This window comes from Alexandromys fortis, unplaced genomic scaffold (genome assembly GCF_014885135.2).
Source record: "Alexandromys fortis isolate MF-2015 unplaced genomic scaffold, M_Fortis_MF-2015_v1.1 scaffold_79, whole genome shotgun sequence".
NCBI classification, from domain to species: Eukaryota; Metazoa; Chordata; class Mammalia; order Rodentia; family Cricetidae; genus Alexandromys; species Alexandromys fortis.
The window spans coordinates 869,781-897,053 of NW_026067964.1; the positions used below are offsets into that span (position 1 = coordinate 869,781).

The 27,273-nt window shown below is 47.3% G+C and overlaps 1 protein-coding gene and 1 long non-coding RNA gene across 2 annotated transcripts in view; both read right to left on the reverse strand.

Moving 5' to 3' along the window:
• Positions 1-27,273, reverse strand: part of LOC126508532 (uncharacterized) — a 388,666-nt gene that overhangs the window by 83,609 nt on the left and 277,784 nt on the right. The window lies entirely within an intron of this gene.
• The window catches only part of Znf366 (zinc finger protein 366), a 63,088-nt gene that overhangs the window by 11,070 nt on the left and 24,745 nt on the right, over positions 1-27,273 (reverse strand). The window contains exons 2-3 of the mRNA XM_050153828.1: positions 8,629-9,965; positions 5,161-5,352 (exon numbers count right to left, since the gene is read on the reverse strand). Of these exons, the coding sequence (XP_050009785.1) occupies positions 5,161-5,352; positions 8,629-9,951 (1,515 nt within the window). The 5' untranslated portion in view covers positions 9,952-9,965. The remainder of the gene's footprint in view (positions 1-5,160; positions 5,353-8,628; positions 9,966-27,273) is intronic.

Sequence of the window (27,273 nt, forward strand, 5' to 3'; positions counted from 1 at the left end):
CTTTGCTTCAGCCTCCTTGCTCTGGCCTCCTGGTGCTCTTCCCATCTGCCCACCCCGCGGTACAGGGCCTGGAGTTACTTGCTTCCCATGAGCCCCTGAGGCAGCAGCTGCCACCCAGGTCAGCTGTGGGCAGAGATGGAACAATGACAGTGGCAGCCACTTGGCTGAGTCCAGAGGCCCAGAAGGCCAAGCAGCGCTGGACCTGGCTCCAGTTGCCTGAGGTGAGCTTCAGAGAGACAAGATGCCCCAGGAAGCTTTTTGCTATCCTGAGAGAAAAGGTCAGAGAGCTCCAGCCGGTCCAAGAGAATGGCCTCGGCTCGGCTGCCCTTCCTGTACATTCTTCTCCCACTCCCTCTTTAATAAGAAGGGTGTTCCTTTCCTCAAAGGGAGAGGGAGGGAGGGAGAGAGAGAGAGACTGTAAACTGTCCAAAAGGACCGTGAGAAAACAGGAAACTCCGAAAAGTACAAGAGAAAGCAAGATGAAATCTATTTGTAGACGGGCCTCTGGGGACATGCTAGGCATTGTTAAACAGGCAGTTCATACAGCTATATCCTTCCTTCTGCCTAGGAGGAGGGCCGTGCTGCCAAAAGGCCGCTATCTGGTCACTGCCTTAACCCCCTCTAGGCCAGCCTGAAAACCCTGACCCAGGGGGCACTGAGTCCCTGCAAACTGCCCAGCCTGCTCTCTCTCCTTCCGGTGCATCGAACAGCCAGCAGTCCGTTCGGGAGAGGAAGAATAGAGACCCTTTCCGAGGCAACTGCACCCTCTGCTCCACTCTCAGGCCTCTAGCCTTCAGGCCTCTGCTGCAGAAAAGGCTGTAGATGACCCAGTGATTCATAACTTAGGCAGCTCTGGGCTTCACCCATCTCAAAAGAGAATTTGTCCCGGAAATTCTGGATGGAAGCTTTTCCTGGACAGGCTTCCCAAAGACGGCAGCTGGTTCTTTGCTATTATGGAGTGCAGCCACCACAAGGATAGTATCCAAATCAAGGCCCGTGTGCTTACGCAGAATGTGGGAAGCATATTCGTGAAACATAGCTTAAGTCTACATGCTGGCTCGCTGGACTAACTCCAGCAGGCTCCCAGGAGCAAGGAGTCTAGAAGTCGAGCCAATAGCGAGAGTCCAGAAGGGCAGTCATAAATAAATATATGACATATAAGTGTGTGTGTGTGTGTGTGTGTGTGTGTGTGTGTGTGTGTGTGTGAAACACAGAATGGAAAACTTCCCTCTCCACTAATTTTTCCATCCTGTTTTAATGCTCAATTCTATAGCCAGCGAACATTTCTGCTCATGGGGGACAGCTGTTTCCAGTGAGAACGCATCTGCGCTACAACAGGAGGAAGGATTTATGTTGAGGAGGGTGTTTTAATGGTGAAGATCCCAAGAAATTAGACTCTGTTACTAAAAGAATCTTCCTCATTGTGAATTTGGGGGGGGGGAGGCATGTGAAGCAAGCCTCATCGTTTTTTTCCCCCAGCATGTCAATCATTGGAAGAGACTAACTATCCTCTGTTCTGACTATCACACTTGGGTGTAACTGCCTAAGCTCGTTCCCCATCATCGGTATGTGGCTGGCCAGACATTTGCCTCAGCTGCTTGTGAAGTGCATAGCAACGAACAAGTGGCCCCCATCTCACATCTAACCCTGCCGGTCCCCTACAGCCTTCACCCAGGGCCAGATTTCCATCCCACTCAAAGCAGATAGGAAGCAAAGTCCACAGGACATCTCAAGACCACCCTGCCCTTCCAAGATGTGAACCAACCGGGGCCTTGGACTTTACAGATCTCTCTACCCTGTGGTTTTCATGCACACGGAGGAACCTGCATGACATACAACCCACACATGCCAGGAAATAACGAAGAGTGAGGGTACCAAAGGCTAGCTCAAAGGACGCCATTGTAAGGAAGTGGGGACGAGAAGAAAGAGAACCTGGCAGACTGTTTCTGGAGCTTCCAGGAAGAAAGGGCTTGGTCAAGGTGACCTACAGGGCTTGCTATTTCAGAAATGTCTAAGCACTGGATCAGGGCCAGCTAAGTTTGGTGAGAATGTCTTTTATCTTCTGAATTGTTTTGCCTAATAACAGACAACACTCTCTAGGTGAGGAGCTGTGTTCCGGCCTTCTGAGAGAACCTAAACACCACGTAGAAGGGCCGCCCATCTCCTGTTCTCCCTGTACTGGGTAAACTGTCTCTCATGTCAAAGCTGGGAGTTCACTTTGCTACGGAATCTGGTGACGTGGGCCAAACATCAAGAGCCTAAGCAACCCGAAAGAAAGGGTAAAATAGAGTTTCTGAGCCACACAGCTGACTATCCATGCTCTTGGGACCATGTATGATGTGTCATTGTTGGGGAGGAGAAGGGCGTAGTCATCTGTGGAGGCTGAGAACATGCAGCCAGGATGGCTCACTGCAGCACTAGGACTGGAGGGCACTGCTCTGGGCACTTTCTGCACCCTGGTTCCACAGAGAACTTTCTAGATGCTCGTGTACTTCAAATCCAAGAGATCTTGCAGATCTTTGAGAGTAGCAATGCAGAACTGGCCCAGGAATGTCCCTAGGTCCCACACTGCTTAGACTGGCCCTGCCCTGACTTCCACTCCAGGCTCTCCCCTAGACTGTACGTCTGCACTGACTTACCCTTCCATCTCAGGGGCTACCACCCTCCCAGAGAGATTTTCTCCGTGACCCATCTCTTCATCTCAGGGGCTTCCCCCGAGACTGTATCTCTGCTCTGACCTACTCCTCCATCTCAGGGGTTACCCCAGACAATATATCTGCCCTGACCTATCCCTCTATCTCAAGGGCTTCCCCCATTTATATCTCTGTCCCTCCATCTCAGGGAGGAATAACTCTCTGAGGGATCAGAGGAGATACAGTATAGATGGGGGGAGGGAGGGGATGGCTGAACTGAGTGGGTATGTATTTCTTTAGGGAAGAAACTAAGAGGTAGCTCCCTTTATAAAATAGCAATCATACTCCAACCATCAGTTAAGATAATTAACGCAGTTCGTGCTTGACATCCAAGCAGAAGAGAACCTGCCTGCACCTCCACTAGAGGAGACAGCAAATGTCGGCAGGGAGAGCGACTGTCAACGTGGAAGCACTGAGGAGGTCGACGGAGTGAGAAGGGAAGTGGAGGAGTGTCAGAAGCGAGAGAGAAGAGGTCCCTGTGAAGGTCCGTGACTAGGAACTGCTCATAGGCTTCTTCGTCAGGGGGGTCCTCGGTGTGAGTTACTGCTTTACTTGCTCTTGAAATTACTCGTTCTCTGCAAAGAAGCCATTTGTTCCGTTCCTCACTGGGCCCTGAAAGCGATGCCCCCGTCCGACACTCTGCTTTCTCCCCCTTCAGCTCACACGCTCAAGATGGACAGAATGTGACTTTCAAACAGCAGAGAGCGTGGAGGAAAGAAGGGGACACAGAAGCGGGCGGCAGGAAAGGGAGTGGGGGGAGAAGGCCCCTCTCTAGACAATGTCCACAAGGCCGAGGGAAGCTCTGGTTCCTGACCCCTCACCCTGCCGAGGAGCTGCCAACACAGGAAAGAAGCCAACTTCACAGGGGGTTCCTTCAAGTGGGGGCCACGCTACTGAGGGATGAAAGCAGCTACCCCTCCTGGAAGGAGGGAATCCAACTGCAGGGATATGGGTTTGCAAAAATGAGTCACCCACACTCCAGACAACACACAGTAACAGAAAAGGAAAACTTGGATTTCGCACAGACACACTCAACTGTCTGAATGCAGGAGTCCTTCTTTCCCGCTGCTCTCTCTTCCTGAGTGGGATGGTACCCACCCCTCCAGTCCCCCAACTACCTAGGCCTAAGAAATCCTCTTGAAACAGCCTTGGGAAGCCACAATCTCGTAAGATCTCATGCATCCTCTCAGCTGATATAATAAGAATGAACCAAAGTAGTCTGATACAGCTGTTCTGCAAAGGAACTTAGACTCTGGGTCACGTGGTGCTTAGGGAGAAAGGAAAAAAACTGTAGAGACTGAGCTCACAGTTATTTCTTAGTCCACACAAGTATTTCTCGGGCCCTTTGAAGGACTAGCCTTGGATCCTTTACTACGCTTTCAGAATAATTGGAATTGGCACATAGTAACTACGCATATAGGCTGGGTATAGTATGATATTTAGATTCATATGTCGAACACGTGGTGAGCAGATCAAGATCACAGGTCTTGATATTGGGGTTGCTCAAAATTTTTCTTTTGGAGAAATACTCTATAATAAAGTCTTGATAGCTAATCACCTTGCTGTACCGTGGAACACCAGACCACATTCTTCCCGCCTCACTGCATGTCTGCACCCCTACTAACATCTGTCTCCTTCCCTTCCTCCCCTCCCTGGCCTCCAGCAACCACTGTCTCAGCTCTGTTTCTATGATGCCAACTTAGCTCTTACATATGAGCAAGGACACGCGATATTTGGTTCTCTGTGCCTGGCTTATTGCACTTCACACCCGTGTCCTCCATTTCAGCCTCCATTCATGCTTGACACAGATCAGGGTTTTGGACCCCTTCTCTTCACCTCGTCCTTTGATGTGCCCATAGGTTGCTTCCCCATTATAGCTGTTGCACATAGTTGTACAGCTATCTTCAGAATTAGTAATGAAACCACTGAGTATATCCAGAGACAAAGACATCAGCACCCCAGCGTCCTCTTTGGGATGTCTGCTTTCACATTATAAGGGTTTAGCCCAAGTGTGAAGACAGGAGGAGGGGAGGCAAGAAAGGGATGGGGGGTGGGGTGGGGGGGGGATGTTAGATTTTCAGATTCCTTTCTGTGCCTGCTCATTGGCTTATAATGAATACAGTGCCTGCCTGATTTTTCCACTCTAGACTAGTAGTGCCCCCCAACACCTTCCTCCTCTTCCAAGTCATTCTATTATGCGCTTTCTACACTCAGACTTTTCATGACTGTCTACTCCATCCCCAGCCCAAGCACAAATGCACAGTCACATAAAAAGGGACCAGCTAACAATTGCTGTTATCACATGTGGCAGAAACAGGGGCAACATGATGGATGCAACCTGGACTTGGCCACAGACCTGTGCTGAGCCTCATTCACACCACTGAAGAAACCCAGCAGAAGGCTCGCCAGGGGCTTGCCTGTCCGACATTTGCATAGCCCCGCCCCCCGAGCCCTCCCTTCTTCCCACCTTGCATTTGAAAGGCTTCACGTCAGAGTGGACGATCATGTGCGCCTTGAGGGTCTGCTTCTGCACGAAGCTCTTGTAGCAGAGGTGACACTGGTAGGCGCGGATGTTGGTGTGGATCAGCACGTGTCTCTTCATGTTGGCCAGCAGGGTGAACTCACGCCCGCAGATCCCGCATTTGTGCTCTTTCACGCCCTGTGGGGAGGCGAGATTCAGAACAGTGAGTGCTGACTGTGGGCCAGGCTTTCATGAGTGCTACAGACGGTTCCTCTTCGACACATAAATCCACAGGAAACTTGGAGACAGGAGTGAAGTTCCAAACGACACAACTTTAGCCATGTTAAGTTGTGATTTCCTGGGAAAGTGTTGAGGAGATAATCTACCTTTTGTTTTTTTCCTGAACATCATAAATGAGCTCAGCACTAGAAGAAAACTACTGTTGTTTTCACTGTTGATGGAGCCAATTCTACAGCATCAGATAGGAGGATTAATGTGATTTTGGTAAGAGCACTGTAGACTGATACGTGAAATGAGTCTATAATCTGGCTTTCATAATGATTAAAAAAAAATCTAAACTGATATTATCATTTCCCAGAAGGAAGCCAGTGTCTCTCACCAGTTCTCAGTAATGGACTCAAAAATCCCCAAAGAGCCATTCATCCTGGCTTCAATCAATTACAACGAGATAATCGCCCTCTCCAGTGGGTCCCCTGGGTTCCCAGAGGCCATGCTGACCCGTGGGGGCCGTAGCTCTGGAGCCTCCTGTATGTGGTCCAGCTGCTTCTGGTGGAGCATTTTTGGCATGAGACAACCTTCTAAATTGGAAAATGGAAAGAAGGTCGTCTGGCTTCCTCACTATCTATAGAACAGTGTTTCAAGGCTTGCTTGCTGATGCTATCCACTCAGAGCCTTCCCAGGGACTCCCAGATAGAATGTTAGCTTTCTCGGCAACCTTTACTTCCCAGGAAAGTCCAGGGCCAAAGGTGGCCATCCACAATGACTTAAAAACAATGTTAGATTTATTTTATGTGTACGAATGCTTGCATGTATGTATGTATGTATTCCGCCTGCATGCCTAGTACCCGAGGAGGTCAGAATAGGGAATCAGATGCCCCCTGGAACTGGAGTTGCAGATGGTTATGAACCACCACGTGGGTGCTGGGAAGCATGCCCAGGTCTTCTGCAAAAGCAACAAATGCTCTTAACTGAGCCGTCTCTCCAGGCTCCATAGTGACTTTTTGATACAGGGCTTCACTACGTTGCTGAGGCTAGTTTTGAATTGCTGGGTTCCTGTTCCAGGCTCCTGGGTAGCTGGGACTACAGGTGTGTGCTGTTGTTCCAGGCAAGAGACTTTTAAAAAGAGAATCAAAGAACCTTGGCACTAAAATGAGGATTAGAACAAGTTACCAAATTAACATCTCAAAAATCCATACTGTCTGGTGTCTATAAGTGGCCTAAGGAAGGAGATATTCTAAATTAGCACTGACCCTAGTCATATTCTCACTTATTTAAGCTGGAGTGTGTGTGGTAAGAGATTAGCACTTTTTAGTTTTGGTGAGCCCGAAGCACTAAAGGGTGGGTTCATGTTTCTGTCCAATCATTTAGTTACTATGAAACCTTGAAGTAAGTTCCATGGTCTTTCATGGTGAAGATTTATCTTCTCAGGATGAAGTGGTGGGGGCTGGGCCCATAACTCCATTGGGAAAGCACTTGCCTTGTATGCTTGAAGCCCTGGGCTGGAGCCTCAGCTATGCATAAGCCAGGTAGAGGGGTACACGATGTCCAAGCATTCACAGTGCTCAGAAAAAGCCAAGCCTAGCAAGGCACGTCTGTAATCCTAGCACTAGGAGGCAGAGAACGGGGGAAGCCCGGAGGCTCACTGGTCAGACCCTAGTCAGTTGATGAACTCCAGCTCAGTGAGAGGACCTATTTCAAAAAGATAAAGTGGAGAGCCGCAGTAGGCACCTGACACTGACCTCGGGCCTTTCTGTGGGCATTTGCAGACGATTGCACATAAACACAAAACAAAAAAGTGAATGAATAAATAAAGACTTGTGTGCTGGTGCTGGGGTTCCTGAGAGACCTCATCACATCCCGGTGTGTTCACTTTCAGTCGGAAGCAGACCTCAGTGTCCCTGAGAATCAGCACGAATGAGTTGGGAACCACTACTGCTCACTGTTTGCTTATGTCGCTACTGAAAACACATTGTGTTTACTGATTCATAGGAAACATATGTAAGACAATAGTGATTTTTTTCCCATTTGAGCTTCATTTTCTGTTGCCTTGCAGAATTCATATGGTGGAAAATCAATAACCTTTGATTCCTTATCCACATACGCAGGCATCCCTGAGCTAAGCCCATGGTGCCTTTATGGCCAAATCTAAGTCCAAGTCCTCTGCCGGTGGTTCCTGCACTTGGCAGCCATCTCCCCTCTGATGGTGTCTATAGGTGTCCTTTGTCCGGCAGGATATATATATCTCTGCCGCAGAGCCGGGAAACACTGTGTGTTTTGTTCTAACCTAACAAATGGAACCCAGGAGACCAAAGTGGCAGCATTATCACCTCAGCTGAGCGGTCCGCTCATGACCTTTTGGAAATAAAGGATGGCTTAGAGACCCTGGCTTCCTAGAAGCTTTTCTTGCCAAAAAAAACCACTGAGGTCAAAGGTGAGACTAGAGGTCAGTGGGGGCAAAAGTCACCTTTTGGCATCTCAAAACAGACCCAAGTCAGCCCAGCTAGAGTAAGATTCCAAGACACCACTGGGACTTTGCCTATTTTGGCTTGATGACCTCCAAAGCAACGGTTCCCAAGGAGGCAGAAACTAGAGCCTTGGGTCTGTATTTCTCTGTGAAGATCTGAGCCCAGAGAAATTAAAACCAAATAGAGAAGGAAGCTTTCACATGCTTCCTACAAGAACACCATAAACTCTGGTCCTGAGTGACAAGGACAAATGCTGCTCCAGTTTCTAGCCACCTGAAGGAAGCAGGTCTCACAGCAGAGTCAGCCAACAGACCAGAAGTAGCCCCTGCTTCAGATGGAAAGAGCTCTCGGGGAATCCTCCAGAAGGTGGCTTTCATTGGCATAACCCAGGCTGGTGGTGATCCCTAACCCTGGAAAGAAAATGCCAGGGCTTCTTGGGGGCTAAGCAGAGCTATCACAGCAGCCAGCTGCTTCCTTCATCCTTCCTCACTGCCCTCTCCAAATGTCTGCATTGGTAATTTCCAGGCCCACCTTAGATTCTAAGGCTATTCTGGGAAAGGGGTTAATTGACCGTCTACTGTGGTTCACTGTTGGCTATGCCAAGCCGGGATGGCTCCCAGGACCCAAGTAAGGCGAGTATCTTAGGCAGGGTCACACAGGTTCTCCACATTTTAGGTAGGAGCAGCGAGTGTCGTCCCCAGCTCTGTTCCTTTCCTGGTTGGCGGCCTAGCAGCCTAACCCCCATCCCCACCGGTGCCCCTCCCCATACCTTGTGGGTGAGCGAGTGCTGCTTGAGGTGATGGGGCTGCACGAACTCCATGCCGCACTCGGAGCAGATGTAGGGACGGATGTCTTTGTGTTTCATCATGTGGTTCTGCAGCTGGCTCGGGTACTGGAAGGTCTTGTCGCACTCGGAGCAGTTGTACTGAATGGGGCCGCGATGCGTGGTGAGATGCCTCTTCAGCTGAGCCAGGGTAGGGAAGTCGAGGCCGCACTCCACGCAAATGTTCTCACGCCCGCTGGCATGCTTGGCTTCGTGGGCCTTGAGCTCGCTGGGGTAGGCAAAGCCCCGACTGCACACGCGACAGTTGTGCGGCTTCACCTCGCTGTGCTGCATCATGTGGCGCTTCAGGTGGCTGGTCTGGGTGAAGGCCTTGTGGCACACCTGGCATTTGTGGGGCCGCGTGCCCTGGTGGGTCAGCATGTGGGTGTGCAGATGGCTGAGCTGCTTGAAGAGCTTCCCACAGCGGGTGCAGGCGTGCGGCTTGATCCCGCTGTGGCCCAGGATGTGGGTCACCAGGTTGTACTTGGAGGTGTAGGACTTGTCACAGGTGGGGCACTGCCAGCGCTTCTGAGCCCCACCCACGTCCACATAGTAGCTGTCATCGATCTGGACGTTCACATCCACCCTTTCCACCTTCTGCTTGGTCTCCTCGCTTTCCAGGGGCTCGACTTTCCGGGGTAACGCTGGCTCGGAGGGCTGCTTGGGCAGGAAGGCGTGCCTGCTGAAAGGGAAGGGTGAGGACGAGGGCATGAAGAAGGGGAACATGAGTCCCGGGTGGACTTTGGGATAGTAGGGGAAAGGCGGAGGCAGGAAGGCAGGAGGTGTCGGCTGGGGCCACACGGCGCTGGGCTTCACCGGCTCCTGCTTGACGGGTTTGCCCCCCAAGTGCTCCAGGGTGCGGTAGAACTGCAAGCCCACATTGCACAGGTCAATCATCTGAGAGTCGCACTTAGGGCGCTGTGGCTGCGGGAAAAGCAGAGGCAGGTTCGGAGGGCCCAGGCTCTTGCTCTCCTCAGCAATGGCGGCTTCTTCCGCCGGATGGTTGTAAGGCATCTTTGTGGGCATGCTCTTCCGTTTCCGGGACCCTCCTCCCTCGAAGACCTCGGGGAATCCATCAAGGTCTCCCGGAGGAGGTTCATAGCGAAACTGGGAAAAGGGGCCCCGGAGAACTTCAGGGAAGAGGTGTCTTTGGGGAACCTTCCCTCGGGGAGCTTCCGGCTGTAGGCAATGCGGAAAGGAGGGGACGTTCTTTGCGGCTGCGTTGAAGGGCCCATCCTCATTCTTGACCATCTTCATTGCCTTCTGCATCTTTGGCAGGGTCCCTTTAAAGAGAAAGAAACTGTTGTGTGGTTTTGCTTTACTTTGTTTTCAACCTTCTTGTCAGAATTAGGGTTTGGGTTACGGATCAATACTAATACTTATAAAGAAATACTTTATAATACTTATAAAGAAAGAGTAATACTTGTTTATTTTGACCCCCTGGGTTCGTCTAAACTCGGCTGCTAATGTGGAGAACACTGGCCAAGGAGAGTGAGATCCGAGGGCCTATTGTAAACTACAGAACCATAGACCTTCGGTACCGTAGAGGCTGGGAGTGGATCTGTTCTGGAAGAAACCTGAACACTCATCTGTCCCTTGTGTTGCCCCCTTCTCCTCCCTTCTATTTACGATGAAGGTCCCAAGGCCCCTGGAGATGGAGCGATATGTTTAATCCACACAGCTACTCGGAGGAGGAGGTGGAAGAGGAGGAGAAGGAGGAGGAGAAGGAGGAGTCAGAACTAGACGCATTCTGTTGCAGCTGTCAATCTGAGTTGTGGTTGTATCTGTCCAAGATGTCGTTAATGTGCCTCATCCCCCCGTTTCTTGCACCTGAAAACCAGTTTCCACCGCTTGTGCTTGGTTGAGTCTGTGCTGCACGGACTAGGCTGTCCAAAGACTGAAAGGGGCCAGACTGCCTGTCATGCTGAGCTAGACATCCTGTGGATGAGCATCCACACTGAGCAAGGGAAGCTGCTGGGTAGAGGAGACCGACATGAAGAGGAAACGTATGGGCATTTCCATGTTCTGAAGTCATTCTGACAGCCATACATTCTAAATCTTCAATCAGAAGCAGTTTCAAGTGGGGGGATTCCAATGCTATGAATTTCTAAACCCACACATATGTTTTTCCCTTCATGCAAGTTAAGACAAGGCAGTCTGTGGAGCCTGCCGTGTCTCCCACTAAGCCAGATACCACACCATGGTGGCCCTTTTGGGCACTGCTGAAAGAACCAGCAGTCTGGACCAAGGACACATTTCTTTTCATGCATCTCCTTGCCATTTCCCTTCCTTTTCCGTAAGGACACTGGTAGAATAAACCAGTGGCTGCTTATGTCTTTTCAGCGAGGCTTCTTGTTGCACAAACCCTCTGAGTTTTGGTGGTCCTCCCTGCTTAGTAGAGGCTCTCAAGGAGATAGTAGGCCTACAACATGTAACAACTGAACTAGAGCTACTGGATAAGGGGCTGAAATCGGGACATAAAGTGGCTGGAGGCTGTGGCTCAGAGTGTAGGATGAGATGGCTGGAAGCATCTGCTCACTTCCTAGAACCTTTGGTAAGACATTGAGCTTTTTATAAATATTCAGACATTCTCAAATTATGTGTGGGATGTTCTTGAGACATTTGAGAAGTATAGTGCAATTAAAATAAAAATGGGTTTTTAATATTTGATTACCAAAACAATCAGTTGAGGGAGAAAAATCTCCTTATTATATAAATATTTAAACACTGTTTAAAGCTCTTCAGTGAATTGGCCTGAGAACTGAAATAATAATAACACTGGTGATGGTGATGGTGCTGCCCACTACACTTATTTTACATTTAGGAGGTAGGAGGATGGCCTCCTTTGCTGTTCTTTCTTTGGGCTTGGGCCTTAGTAATTAAGAAAGCAAGCTTGTGTATCCAGCAAATGCAAGTCCTACTTCCTCACAAAATTCTTATTTACAAAGGGCAAGAGCTCTAAGCACCGCCAGACAACTGTAGGAGGTGACAGGGTTAGAGGAGGGGAGATGCCTTGCTTTGCGGCTCCAAGAACATGTAGGTGGGCATTAAAATGAAAGTTGGGCCGTGCTGCTGTCGAGTAACACAAGCCCCAAGTGGGGACAGTAGGGGCTCCTTGGGGTCTTCCCATGTTTGCTAGATGGTCAGTAGGTTCCGATCTCTAGATGCGCAGAACTATAAGAGTATGATCTAGACCAAGAGTTTTCTAGATTAGCCTTCAGGAAAAACTATAGCATCTGAAAACGCAATAGTGATTCTCTGGAGTTTCGCGTTAGTCAGAGCTGCTCTCAGAATCCCTTTAGGGAGAGATTCTTTTTGGCGAAGAGGCCAGTGAGACCTAACAGGAGTCTTGAAGGAGGTGAGTGCTATCACTATCTAAAGAGCCTACCCCAAAGCAAAGTGGTTTTCTGTTTTACTCCAATGTGGTTAAAATAAGCAGCTATTCCTAGTTTATACTAGGGAGCTTGATTTGAGAATCTGTGGCTAATGGGCAAATTAGAACATAATGGCTTTTTTGGTGTGCTTTGTTATGCTATTAAGAAAGTATTTGAAAAGTTGTGGCTGGGGATACGTGGCCCCTCTGTTTCTATCACGTGCTCCCTCTTCTATGGGGAATCTACCGAGACAGAAGGCCATCACTGATTTTGAAACAGAAGATGTTTAATTTATTCCCACAGTTATTGTCTTGTTTAATATTTAGTTTGACATTACGAATTGGTCAGCTCCTTTTTGTATATCAATAGTGACGCTCTTAACATAACCCTAACCTCAAAAGCACACACTTGCAGTTTTATGTTGCCTCCATTAAGCTGGTAAGTCAAAGAAATGCTTTGAGCAAAGATGCCACTATTATGAACCAAAATGCCACTATTACGTTGCCAAAGGCAGAGATTTTATGTACATTTATCCTGATATCATACTTGCTTTAATGCCTTAGAATGAATTACCTACAGCTTTGCCTCTCCAATCTCTCATTCCTGAAAGAGTATTTTATGTGCCCTAGAATAAAGTCAGTGACCCCAGGAAGTTTTAAAAGGCAGGGGATCCACCCATGGATGTTTGTTCGAATCTTTAAAACAGCAGGCCCCTTCTGCCGAAGAATCTCAGGGAACCCTGCCAATCCCTACAGAGGTCAAGGAGAATTAACCCTGCTTCCCCCTTGGCCTTCTTGGAAAGCAATCAACTTCAGCTGCTGCTGGGCTTCTAATGCCCCTGGCTTTGAGTGCCAGGTGCTGGAAGAAGCCCTGGGGAGAACAGATCAGCTCAGGAGAGAAGCAATGCTGGGAAGGGGCGGTGCTGAAGGAAGGGCAAGCTCACCTCCAGAGATCATTCATCTTGAACTTAGTCAAGTTACAATTCTGGGTGTCTTCAGAAAAAAAAAATAAATTAATAGACCCTACAACACCTCAAATGCGTTCCACCCACATGCCCGCCTCCATTTCTAAAAATAGATCCTCAGGCATCCAGGCAGCTGCAGGATTCCTGTTCGGGAGGCAAGGGAGACTTGAGAGCCGGCGACCGACTGTGAGACCTGAGTCTGGGAACAGCAGAAATCCTCTACTTGGTGTCCAGAGCGCTGGAGAAAACCAGCAGACCGTGAGGCAGTTTCCCACCTGTTCCGCGTGTGTTGAAACAACACGCAGAAAGAAAGAACTGAAAATTTCAAGCGAACACTTGTGGGAGCACGAAAGGAGGCATCGGTTTGGAGCCTGAGGGGTCTGGGCTTGAATGCTGGGTTCATCAGTGGCTGTGGAAGATTGAGCAAGTTAGCTTTGAGGTCTGCTGTTCCCATCTGTCAAATGGGAGCTTGGATATCCCCATATGGTTACAGGTTTAAAATAGAGTGTGAGAAAGTCTATCAAACAGTGTGCTCTTGAGAGGTAAGAGAGTAGATAGAATGGGAGGGGCAGGGTCCATCATCAGTGGATTGATATTGGCTAAAACTTCTGTTTTCCAAACAGACACTGTCAGTCACTACCGACTGGCATCTTAGCCTCTACTCTACAAGTTCAAAACCAAGGCTTCACTCTTTCAGCCTGTGTTGGTCTCGTCACAGAGGTGAAGATGTACACACTCAAAGGGCCAAAGAGCTTGCTAATTGCATGTAGTGACAGATTTAGAGATTAGGAATACTTCCCCATGTCTCTTTTCCTGTGCTAACGTGTAGACTGTGTAGGCAAGCAGAGTTGAACTGGAGGACCGGGAGCTACCTTAGCTTGTGTTAGAGACTGAAGGAATGTCCCTATCCAACACTGGAGGTCACTTGTCTGGGAAGTCCAAAGCTACAGTTGCCAGGACAGTGCTGGATCAACCCTGACAGACCAGCTTGCTGGGCCTTGTAGACTAGTGGTTCTCAACCTGTGGGTCGCAACCCCTTTAGGGGTTGAACAACCCTTTCACAGGGCTGACCTAAGACCATTGGAAAATGGCAGGTGTTTACATCACATTCATAACAATAGCAAAATTATAGCTATGAAGTGGCAACAGAAATAATTTCGTGGTTGGGATCACCACAACATGAGGAACTGTATTAAAGGGTCACAGTGTCAAGAAGGTTGAAAATCACTGTTCTAGGCAGTAGGGAGTAGGGACCCAATCTGTTTTGTCTGATGCTATGTCTCTAGACTCTACCGTGTGCCTGACTCAAAAGAGCTGCTCAGTAAGATGCTTTGAGAGAAGTTATTGGTTAGTGCTTGTATGTAAAGCCCCTACATGAAGCATAAATGTGCACGATTATCTTACATGATTCAGATTATGGTGTCTTGGTACATGATGAACATTACTGGCGGCACCCTCATGAGTTCTAGGGCCGACCTAGCCCTCCTATACTACCTGCTCTCTTATCCCCCAGAGGGCACACTGCAGTTACTGAAGGAGGTACTGCACACAGTCCCTTAGTGAGCGGTTGGTCCCTGGCTAACCCTCAGATCAGCATTAGCGACACTGCTGCTATTCTCCAAGTGCCACAAATTTCTGCAGCCTAGCCAGGGAACAGATTCCTGAAAAGCCCAGAGGTTATCAGCCTTAGGATCCTGCATGGAGAACAGTCTGTGTGCCCTCTCTGCGCTCCTTCGCCCTTAGGAAGTTAGTCTGCTCTTCCTATCGACGGGAGAGACGACTGTAGAATGCTAATCGCTCAGTTAGTTGAGCAGAGAACAGTTTGCTCTCAGTGCACGCAGACAGCAGACTCGGTGGGCACTGAACCAGGGCGGGAGGGATGGGGTTGACTTGTGCTAAAGCAGTTTGGAACTTACAGTGTCTTCTTTGAGAGGCTGTATTCATGGGAGTCAGTTATAAGGAAATAGGGAATGGGCGAATTTAATAATAATAATAATAAGTTTTTTCCATCATATGGATCAATTAGAAGTGCAAAGCCTAAAATGAAACCATGTGGGATTTGGAGGGAAATGTTTCTAATAATGGCCTTTCATTAGGAATTCACCTACCCTACCAAAATATAAATATTCCCCCAAATAAAATTACTGGTATTTTGTGGTTCTCATCTGAACTGAAGGTCATTCTAGAAGGTGGTATTAGAGGAGTCACAGTGAGTCAGCATGCCAGGGACAGCCGTAGCCCCACTCTTCCACACCGACTTCTGTACATCCTGAAACAGACCCAAGAATATTCACGCTCGCATGAAAGGGAGGAACTGCGCTCTTCATTCCGTGAAGCTTGCCAATGTTCTGTGGCGAGAGGCTGCATGTTAGCAAGCCCTGTGGTTTGCCACTGTAGTTTATCTTTGAGCTCCGCTCTCAACAGGGGTGAAGCAGGGAGGAGGATGGGGAGCAGGAAAAGTGTGAGTATGAGAAGCAGGCAGTGCCGAGGGGAAGGAGGAGGGCGTGCGTGTAGAACCACAGAAGACAGAGTGGGATAGTACATCCTGCCTGTCCTCTCCTGGCTCATACAAGGGACCTCCTTACAGATCCCTCTGGAAAGAAGCTCTAAGGGATTTCCCATTCTTACTGAGTCTAGATGGAGACTTTGAGACTTAAGATGCAGTTTCTAATGAAGCGGGAGTTTGCTGAGTTTCTCGGTGCAGGTAATGGGAGGCAGTGGTTCAGCCTCATGTCCCGGGACGGGCAGGAAGTGAGGGGTCCGCACGTACATCCTACTGGTGGAGCAGTCTGTCCTCAGAGCAAAGATTCTTCTGCCTTGTCATCCTCTAGGTCTGTAGTAAGAGGGGTCCAGATGCCTAGTAGCCAGACCCCAGCATTCTTCCGGACGCCTTTCTAGCTCCCATTTGTCTAACAAAGCTCATTTCTCCTACTCGTCTAAAGGAAATGGTTTGTCTGCTGAAGGTCGCCAAAATACATTATTGGGTTGTAAAATTTGGTCACATATGAAACAGTTCATTGAATGTGCACCAGAATTCTTCAGTATGGGGCCGGCAAAATGATTCTGTGATTGAGAGGACTGGCTGATCTCCCAGACAACCTGGGTTCAATTCCCAGCACCCACACAGAGACTCACAACTGTCTGGAACTCCAGTTCCAAGGAGTCACAGGCACCAGGCACAGGTGCATCCCCTTTCTGGCCTCTGTGGGCACCAGTCCAGGCATGCTCATGGTGCACAGATGTATACGCAGAAAAAACACTCAAGCACATAAAATAAAATAAAAATTTTAGTCAGGTGCCGTGGCACACTCCTTTAATTCCAGCACTTGGGAAGTAGAGGCAGGCAGATCTCTGAATTTGAGGCCAGCCTGGTCTATAGAATGAGGACAGTCAGGGCTAGTAGAGAGCTCTTGTCTGGAAGAAAACCAAAATCAAACTAAAACAATTCTTTAGTACCACCAAGAGACAATGCAAAGCCAACTGGAGTTTTGTGTTGTTTAAAATCTCCAGAACCTACATGGATCATATATATACTATTTTATAAATATCTAAGAAAATCCTAAAATTGTTTTACATTAGTTACTGTGCGTGTGTTGTACAAGCACACACGTGTGTATGTGGGGGGGGGGTGTCAACTTGCACACATGTGGATTCGATTCTCTGCTTCTACCATGAGGACTTCAGGGGTCCAATTCAGATTCTAGGCTGAGCAGCAGGTGCCTTTACCCTCGAAGCAATTATGCCAGGCCCCATTTCAAAGAATGCCATTATAAAAAATATCCTCGCGGTGAATTCAGACACTAACTTGCACAGGACAAAGTGGATGTGGGTTTTAGGTAGTGCTTTCTGGAAAGCAGGGTGACTCCGGTGACTACAGAGGCTTGGGCGCTTGGGCAGGAGAGAGTTTGGGGTTATCTGTGTGCGTGTGGCTTGTTTAGAGGAAGGAAATGAATTGAAGATACGGCTTAGCAGTCCTCTTTCGCCTTACCCTCCTCAGAGTTAATGTTTCTCATTTGGATGGAATTTGTCTCCAACTCTCTGGGAAGAAAATGTCCTTAGAACAGCTGTCAACTTTTTGTTTTCCTCTCTGTTCATAGATAAAAGGCGCAGAACGGATTCACGTGCAGCTAAGCAAACCTGCGCATGCGCGTTAGGAAGCGTCATTGTGCCCATCTGCAGGTAGGGCAGTGTGTTACGGAAAAGATTGGAAAATGTGACCCTTTGAGTGGCATTCAACTGTTGTGGGCTCTGTGCAGAAGAAACTTATTTTGAAAATGTCTTCCAAGCCGGTGTTTCTCTGAGAAAAGCAGACAATGCGATGCTTTACATTTTGATTGTGGAGTTATACAAGTTATTTGTCAAAGTTTGTATAGCTCATATAAGAAATTATCCTCATGTATTTGGGAGTATATATATAATAACAATTAAAGAATGAATTAATAAAACAACTAATTAAAGAAAAAGAGAGCATAAATTTGAGAGGGAGCAAGGGGGTTGTATAAGATGGGTTGGCGGAGCCGGGTGGTGGTGGCGCACGCCTTTAATCCCAGCACTCGGGAGGCAGAGGCAGGCGGATCTCTGTGAGTTCGAGACCAGCCTGGTCTACAAGAGCTAGTTCCAGGACAGGCTCCAAAACCACAGAGAAACCCTGTCTCGTAAAACCAAAAAAAAAAAAAAAAAAAAAAAAAGATGGGTTGGCGGGAGGAAATATAAAGAAGGAAATGATGTACTTATAATTTCAAAAATAAAAAGAAATTATGCTTAGTTTTAAGTTTTAAGTAAGTTTTAAAATGTAAAATAAATGCTATTTGTGTATTATTATTAAATGAATAACTAGGGATATTTGTCAGATGTCCAAACAGTAATCATGATGACAAAGACCCCTCTAATAAATTCTTAGTTATGAAATGGGCCCAATAATTTGCCTATGGTTTGTAGAACTGAGCGTGGACTGGGTCATAAGAATTCAGTGATTCCTACTCTGTCCAAAAGGAGAACTTTAAATATGACATATACTAGCAATGTGTATACTCGTGTGGTGTGTGTGTGAGTGTGTGTGTGTGTGTGTGTACCCAATTCAACAAGAATATTGTAAGGCAGAGATGGTGTGCTTGGCTTGAAGGTCTTCTAATCTCATTGCATGCTCAGTAAGCAAGCTTCTCTAATGGCTTCAATGCTGTTTGAGATGTAAAGTAGTCTGCCGTGAGCTGACAAGCTCACTCTGGTCATCAGAAAACGTACTTGCACCCCTTGTAAATCAATGGACTGATAACAACAGTCAGGCCACCATTCACCCTTCTTCGTTTTTCTTTGAATCTGATCAACTGAGTTCTGTCATAGGAGTGGAACTCACTGATACAGCTCTATACCCAGAGGCCACATGCTGAGGCCCACAGTCCTCACCAGGCCCATCTCTCCCAGGCAGCTGATCTGAGCAGCCATCTGCCCCAGTGTCATAACACATTGCATTTGGTATATCTGGGTTTCTGCAACATTCGGGGGCGGTGGGGGGGGGGTAAGAGAGAAACTGCCATTCTGGAAGTTTCATGAGAACGTAGAGGAAAACCTTTCTTGCCACAATCCCTCTCATCTTTGAATTCTATCACTGGTGGCTCTCTCTCTCTCTCTCTCTCTCTCTCTCTCTCTCTCTCTCTCTCTCTCTCTCTCTCTGTCTCTCTCTCTCTCTCTCTCTCGTGTGTGTGTGTGTGTGTGTGTGTAACATAATTTACTTAGAAAGTCAGAAACTGGGTGGTCTATAAATGTGTGGAACCAGCAATTGCTTAGGAATTCACTCAGTAATGCCACATTCCAGCTCCCTTTTCTCCTTGATCCCAAGCAAATTCGGGTGTTCTCTGAAAGGAGGATTAACTGTTCAATTTGTGCTCCTCCGGTCCATCCGTGCTAACCCATCCGAGCTAATCTCCTCCAAATTCCCTGCCAAGAACATCTCTAATGAGGATGAAGTATTGACCAAAGTGTATCTGGGACTATGGTAGCTGTTCAGAAGCTCCCAAGAACCTCTGCTTCATCTTGGCTTGAGTTTCTTGGTGAATGTGTGCCTTATTTTTTGGCCTGTAAGAATGTTCTGTCGTGTTAAAGTAATATAAATTGATGTGGATGGTCTCTGAGAATACTCAAGGTGACAGTGGTATTGAGCCTCTAAGAGAGTGTGTCACCACAGAGGGTCCCTGGAGGGCAGGCCACGGTACTTTGTCACCTGTGAGCAACAGCTACAGCTTCCTGTGGCATTGTGTAAGTGCCAGTCAGCTCTGGGGAATGTCCCTGTCATGGACACACAGACCTGAGACCCTGCTCTTTCCTTTCATTTACGTGGACTGAACCCCCGCTCTGTTGCTTTTTGGCAACAAGCCATTTGCATGCCTTTGCTTCCTCTGCTAACTTTTTACTTCAATATCTTCTCACTTCCTAGTGACTCCTTCCTAATGATTCTGCTCAACAAGCTCATATACACACAAAACATATATGTACATCTTCTCAGGTACACGTATACATCGCCTTTCCCCGGAAGTAAATACAAAAACCTGATGTCTCTGAGGAGGACTGAGTGGCTAGGAAGGGGTAGGCTTGGGAGCTAAGCAGCAGAGTTACTGACATTAGAAAGAGCTGTTCCTATCAGCTCTGCCGCTGGGCCCTTCTCCAAACAGCACTTTCATATACCAGCCATGACATAGCTGTTCAAACACATATGCATAAAAATGCAAACCCATGTTGGTTGTCAAGGATCAAACATTGAGACACAGTAAGGTAGCATCCATCCCATTTAGTAGCTCGGGGGAATCGCCTTAGAGGACTTTTTCAGGTGGTTTGATTTATCTCTGATTTTTTCCCCCGGTGTCTTTGGTTGGCATGATAGAAGCCATCATGGTTTATTTCTTGAGTTTACAGTATTGTGATTCAGGCTCAGCCTATCAGGGAAATAAATATAAATTACAGCTAAGAACCTCTCCTTAGACATCTATTGAGCAAGCAACTCTGCGCCTGCCCAAGGGTGGGTGCCGGGAACACAAGGCCCTATTGGCTGACCATGTTCGGGGAACTCCATGTCGGGGGAAGAACAGTGATGACCAGATGTGGAGAAAAATGTAGGAGCTACCGTGGAGGAATCTTGACCTGGAAGCTTGATTTTTTTAATACAACAGAACCGGAAGCGGAATTCTGTCCTCTTGACTGGCTCAATGAACTGTCTTTCCAAGTGTTACCTTCTTTAATCTTAAACTATCAGGACACAGGGGCAGAGGATGAAGGATCTGTGCGGACGTGAGGGGAAAGAGGAAAAACCTCTTCTTCCCCAGCCAATGTCCCAGCCTCACTGCCTGTGTGCTCTGGGCAACAGAGGAAGACCTGAGAAGTGGGGCCCCCTCAGGAAGCCATGTTTGTATAAGGAAAAGGATGACCTGTGCTCAACCCTGAGCGTTCAGACAGATGAGCGCAGCGTGAAGATTCTGGGTCATGGCAGAACAGAATAATCCAGTTCCCCATCACTCTTCTCATCTTGGAGCTTCTCCTCACCAGACAGAACTCTGGGAGGCTTCGGTGACACTCTCGGGTCTCTCACCATGCCAGGTCCTCTCCCGGGGCTCTAAAGCCCCCAAGATGCTTTGGAACATCTTTCAGGCTAACATAAAATTCCCAACTGTTTGTGCTAACTGCTGAAATGTTAAAGAATGAAGTTTGCTCCAGCCCTCAGCCGGGTAGTTCCTCCTTCTGTCAGCTTCCACAGTCTGTTCTCACTGGCCTGACTGAGCTTCTGCATTGGGTACTGTGATATTCTGACTTCTTGTAACCCTGGGTCTCCCAAGGCCAGAAGCGCCTCTCGGCCTGTCTACCCTCTCTAGTGCTATGGTTGATACTTTTAAAGGACATATTTTCATAGTCCAAAATTGTCTAGCCTTCAATTTGTATTCTGTTCTTTTATAATTAACAAGTAAATAAAACTACAACAATAACAAAGAAGTCTGTGAGATCCCTTCCTTTTCTATCTTCCCTTTGCTCTGATTCCTGCCTGCAGACCTAGGGCTTTCTTTGTGGAGGGTTAGTCACAGAAAGGAATGTGGGCTCTTCCCAGGCCTGATTCTTAAGCACAGATGTATTCTGGGGGTTTGACCTGCTGTGTGATATGCAGATATTCCTGGAAAGAGAGCTCAGCCTCCAAGAGGGAGGATTCCTTGTAGAATCCCCTCCTTGGGCCCCCTCATCCTTTTCCTGCCCCTCAGATGTTTTCTGTGTTAAAACACAGTAGCACCCCAGGGTTTTTTAGTGTTGCAATCTTTCTGATTGCGACAGTTTTCTTTACCAACTTCTTCCTTCTAGTAATTTTCTCCATCTATCTCCACACGTTAGCTTTGTGCAGAGCAAGAAAATAGCGAACCAGTAAGTCGGCTTATCAACACTTACCATCTTGCCCACTGCTGGGCAGTTATCACAGAATGCTGTGATTGCTCCTGGGAAGTGACTGACACCTTGCCTCTTCTTTCCGTCATCGTACCCAGAACTCTAGTTCAAATGTCCACTACACGCCCAACTCCCTCCCAACGACTTCCAACTGTCCTCCTGAGTATTTCTTCCCTTTCTTTCCATGTATGTTCCTTTCGTATAACGTCCAATCCACCCATAAATACGTGGTTAGTTTTCCTAAGACAGTTCTGCTCAGGAACCTAGGTAGTAGCATATTGCGGCAGCTAGATATACTGTGTGGAGACGCTAATTGTGCTCAGAATATCTGGATGGCCATTCAGAATTTTGTTTTTAATTGATTCACTACATTCTCTCAAGATGACCAGAAGCCTTTTCTATGCTCAGGCCTAGTTACGTCTCCTCTCTTCCAAAGCTTGTTACCTGTGCCCTGTGACTGAGCCCAATATTAAATACAAGTTTCCCTCATAGTTTACTTGGATTATTTCATGGGTAATTCCGTTTTCCCAATGGTTGCCTAAGCTCCCAGCAGCCTGACATTCATGGATTGTGATCCCCGCCTACACCCTTCCTTGTGCTTGGTCACAGTACTGTTGCTTGACTCTGGTTGTCTCATTATGTGCTGTTTGTAAAGCAGTTCTCCCTGTGGCTTTAAGAGCCTATATGAATTGCAAGTTGTATCTCCATCTGATAAGTTAATATTTGCATTGATTGACAGTTCAGAATTAGAATGAATTAACTGGCCATGTGGAGAAGTTTGCCACAGCCAACATTCTCGCTGTGTGTCGGTTCTTGCAGGGAGAAGTATGTTTGGATTTGCATGTTGTTTATAGAGCAGATCTTGATGTTGACAATAAACCTCTAACTCCTTAAATCTGGGTTTTTAGCACAAAGAGGAAGTGAGATCAAGACTATGGCATCCTGACATTAAAACAAAAAACAAAAAACCCACAAAACCATTTTAAAAATTCTCAGTTACCTGGCTCCTGGGTGGGCCTGCAGCAAGACCACATTGTTGAGCCATCGGTTTCAAGAGCTAGGTTTTGTCCTCTATGCAGAGGAGCAGAGAAGAGGAGAGGGGACAAGACACAATGATTGAACCTGTCAGCTGAATCACTCTGTAAGCTGATGGAAATAGTCATAATCTTGACATCTTAGAGAATGTTCTTTTGTCCTCAGGTTATCAGGTTATTGCAACTTCTTAGTTTTCTGCTTTGTTTTCTTTTCAATGAAATAACACCATAGTCCCACCCTCACTTTCTTCTTCTCTGTCTCAGATTTGTATGCACACTCGTGCACACACACGCACAAACACATACAAGCCTTAGAAAAAAACACATTTTACATAACCTGCCACACTGTTTGTGTTAAACTAACAATTTTTTTTATTCCCTTTGGAGACAAGAACCTTCCCTGAACTTCTTTCTGTGTGGAATCCTCTGCCACCTTAAGTATAGAACGTACTTAATTGAACTTCTCAATCTACCTTATTGAATAATGATTCCTAACGTGAAGATTACAATGACACTATTTTGTGTTTTAATCTCATCTTTAAAAAAAAAGAAAAAAATGATAGAGAAAGAAAGGTTGCAAGAAAGAATGTTTCTTTTGAAATTTTCTTTTCAGGGAACAAATGCCCACACGAGTCCTTTCTAAACACCTGAGGTGCTCTAGGCCAAGGATTGTCTGTGGAATCTCAGTGTCTGCTGAGGGCTCCCCTGGAAATCTTGCCATCTTTGTTCCAACACAGAGGATCCTGTGAGGGACACCAGGGCCTATGCAGAAAACCTTCCTGGGGCTTCAGGGACTCGAGAGCAACTATCAGAATTGGGTGGCCTTCATCACCACAAGCAAGACTCCTGAAGGGTAGGAGAGAAGGGCATCTAGATGAAGTGTGTGAGACAGATGCCTTTCCTGGGGGCTTCCTCCCAGCTGGGGAAATTGACGAGAGACTAAAAGACCACAGGTTCTCTGAGTTGAACCTGAAAGTTGAAAAGCTAAGCAGAGTCCCATGTTCCTGAGTGAGCTCAGTTTCCATACTGACCAAAGCTAGCTCATTATGCCCATCTTAGAGGTGGCTGAGTTGAGTGAACTGTCGTGCAGTGTGCCCACACATGATAAATAACCCTTTGATAGTTACTGTTATACAAGACAGAAAATTGTGTTCAATAAATGTTGTCAATAGGACATTTCTTCAGAGGGTCACCAAAGACCCTTGCATTAGTGGAAGAAACAAGTGGAACTCGCTTTTTAAAAAAAGCAGACTAGTTCAAGATATGCCCTATTGGATGAAAGATGTGTCCACTGGGCAGAAAGGTAAAGGGCAGAGGCATCCTTGAGCCAAAGTCTGCCTTGTGAGAGTGCCCATCTGTCAAACTGTGAAACCTAGGCTCAGAGAAGGCAAGGAGGCTAACCATGCTGGACTAGAAACATGGTCTGGTCCTGAACTCTAAGAGAGCTCACCAAAGAAGCAAATTGTGAACCAAGGACAGTCCAAGTAAAATTACAAGATACCCTTACCCCGGCCACATTCTTTTATAGCCTCGTGTGTGTTGCACTATCAGAAAAGAGTGTATTGACTATTCACACATTTATTATCTGACTTGCCCCATGAGATCAGACAGTTGGCCATTGTTCTTGTTTTATTCCTCTAGAAGAGGGACCAGAACACAGTAGGGCTCGATGCATTAGAACCAGCACATAGTAGGTCTTGATGCGTTAGAACCACTTGGAGAGTTTTAAAGATACACTACTCCTTTTCTCCCTAGACTGGATGACCTGAGGGTCTTTGGGCAGAAGCTTAGGCATCCATGTCTTTAAAGAGCTCCGTAGGTGACCCTCATTGTCACCCAAGGCTGGGAACTACTGGAGGGAAGCACTCACTGGATGCACATGGCAGAGTTCAGGCAAAGGGAAAGCAAGTGTGACGAGATCTGCCAGTGGACAATGGGGACAGAAGAAGCATTCTGCAGGGGAAAGCCCTGTACCAGCCCACAGCCCCTGTCTTCCCACCGCCTACCCAGAACAATGGAGACTGGGCGTGGGGAGAGGAGGTCAAGGCTGTGTACCAAGTCTGAGTTAATAAAGTATATGCTTTGGCAGTGGTCACTGTGGACTGTATGCTCCACAAATGGACGTGACCTGACCCAGCCTTGCTCTACCCCGACGGTGGTAGAGGGTGCCACAAGTGTGTTGCTTTTGTGTGCAGGAGTCTTCAGCTAGAGAAGTTTCCTCATTGCTTTCCCTCCAGGTGTCCCTTCTTCAAGGTCTGGCCCTGCACATGCTAGGAAGCGAGCCGGGTTCAGGTTGGTTGTTGTTTTTTCTTATCTGCAAAGGTTGGCAATGAGGAAGGGCTACAGAATTCTCTCTGCATGACTGCGATACTTCTGAAAGGTTGGGCAGTGGGGTTTTGTTTTCTTTTCAGTTCTCTCTTGGAAATCACCCCCATCTGTGACAGCCCTTCAGGATGGAGCATGTGTTCTACACGGAGCAAGCGTTTCCCACTGTGCAGAGGAGGCAAAGAGAGGCTGCTGGGTTTTTCAGCTCCCTAATAGCTTTCGGTACCATTTGTCGAGAGGTTGATTCTTCCTCTAAAAATTTTTACTTTTTCCCCGCCTATAACGACAGCAAGTAAATTCAAAATATTCTCTGATACTTTGATTGATGGTTCACACTTTTTGGAATAGTTAGCTCATATTTTGAGAAGGAAGCAGCTGGCAGTCTTGACATTTAATTCTAACAGAATGTCTCCCTCAATTCCCCTTCTTTCAGATAGGATGCACAGACTACTGGGAAATATTCAATGACACTCATCCAAATGCCTCCACGGCGGCGTGTGGAGGAACGGGACAGTGTGCCGAGCTGATAGCGTTGAAATGGCTGATCTTAAGAAAGCACAGTGGTGGCAGGGGAAAGAGACGAATTTAGCTGCAGTGATATATATGCACGCGCACTGGCTGGGGGTGGGGGTACTTGAAAACCTGCCCAGGGTATTTTACCCCAAAAGATTAGCTGACAATCAGTGGCACTACTAATAATTGTGGTAGTTATTGTCAGCTGAGGGTTATAACATGCAAGTCTCTTTCATGAACTATCGGGTTTAAATAGCATACCTCTGCTATTATACATTTATTTATTTATTGAGACAAGAGCTTACCATGTAACTCAGTTTGGCCTCCAACTCAGTAAGAAGCCAAGGGGGGCTTGAACTTGATCTGCCTCTTGAGAGCTTGGGTTATAGGTGTGAGCTGCCACCTCAACCCATCCTTTTCGAATACATTGGGAATCTGAGGCACTGTGGATATTAATGATCTGTGTAAGGTGGCATAGCCTGGAAGTCTTCACCACAGGCTGGAGAATAGTTGCTGTAGGAGGACAGATGGTAAATATTTTTGGCTTTATGAGACACACAATCTCCTGTTGCAGATAATCAACATTGCCATTGAAAAGAAAGCAGCGATCAGGTAACTCCATGGGCATGCCTGTGTTCTAATAAAACTTTATTTTCAAAAACAGGTAGTGGGCTGGATTTGTCCTGAGGGCTGTAACTTGCTTTCTTCTTTCTGCTTTTAATCTTGACCTCAAGTTCTCTTTGGATACCTGCTTCTAGACTCTTTCATCTCAGTGGGGATTTTGTACATCTGCTTGTGAACCCTTGTGAGCAGTCACGGAGCTCAGTACACAGTGTCTCCTACTCCGATAAATAACTGAGCTCTTTCAAGCATGTCTTATTTCTCAGTGGGTCAGGCCACAAGGTCTGAGTACAAAACCACACAAGCACCCATCCAAGGAAAGTTTCTAGTATATCTTGGGAATTTCATGCAGCACCCACTGAGGGCCAGATTCCATCTCTATATGATTGATTCTCCCTAAGTTTCCAGACATCATTCAAAGCTACACAACCTCAAAATAAATGAATATAAGAACCAAGGGAAGTGAGATATTGCATAACTGAGGCCTCACATGAATCCTGCAAGAGAGGAGCCGTTATTCCATTCTGTAGGAGAAAAGCACAGAGGGGAAGCTACCTGCCTGAGGCCAGAATGTGCGTGGTTGAACCATGTGTTCACTGTACACCTTCACTTAGGTCACATAGGCCCTCTAGAACAGGTTGCACACTTCACCTTGCCTATCAACTCAACCACCACCACATGAGCTCAGAATGTCAGTTAAAGTTGAAAGTCTCTCTCTCTCTCTCTCTCTCTCTCTCTCTCTCTCTCAGAACAGGAAGCCCAGAGGTTCCCTATGCCCTTCACAAGGTTGCTAGAACAATCAAAGTCTGGCATGTGAAGAATCTTTGTGGGGCGGGGGAGGGGGGCTTGGTACACATGTTAAGTAGGGGATCTGCAGGGAATTGGCCACAGGACCCAGGCCAGCTTTTGCTTCCTCATAACATTGCTGGCCCCAAAAAGGACTTACCCACCCACCCCAAGAAATCCCATCACTGAATCATTCCAGTTATTTAAGTCTGGGGAGAAGTTGTCCCTCTAAACTCTGCCAAATACTCAGCAGCTTGGTAAAGATTATAGGACAGTCATTCAGTTACGAGTCACATACCTGACTCTTATACGCACATAAATTCTTAGAGTCATCATCATCACTGCCTTCCCCCAGAGGCCACTTCCCACTTCCATTCTTTCTGTTTCGGGGGGCTTTTCCTCCTAATCCATTCTCCGAGACCCGCTCCCTGCCCAGATGCTTGACCAATGGAACAGTGTACCAGCTCTGCCCTCAGAGGACTCTCTGATCACTGAATGGCAGACCACTAGGGTCTTTGATGTAAAACTACAATCTCCTAAGTCTCTCACTAATGTAGGAACT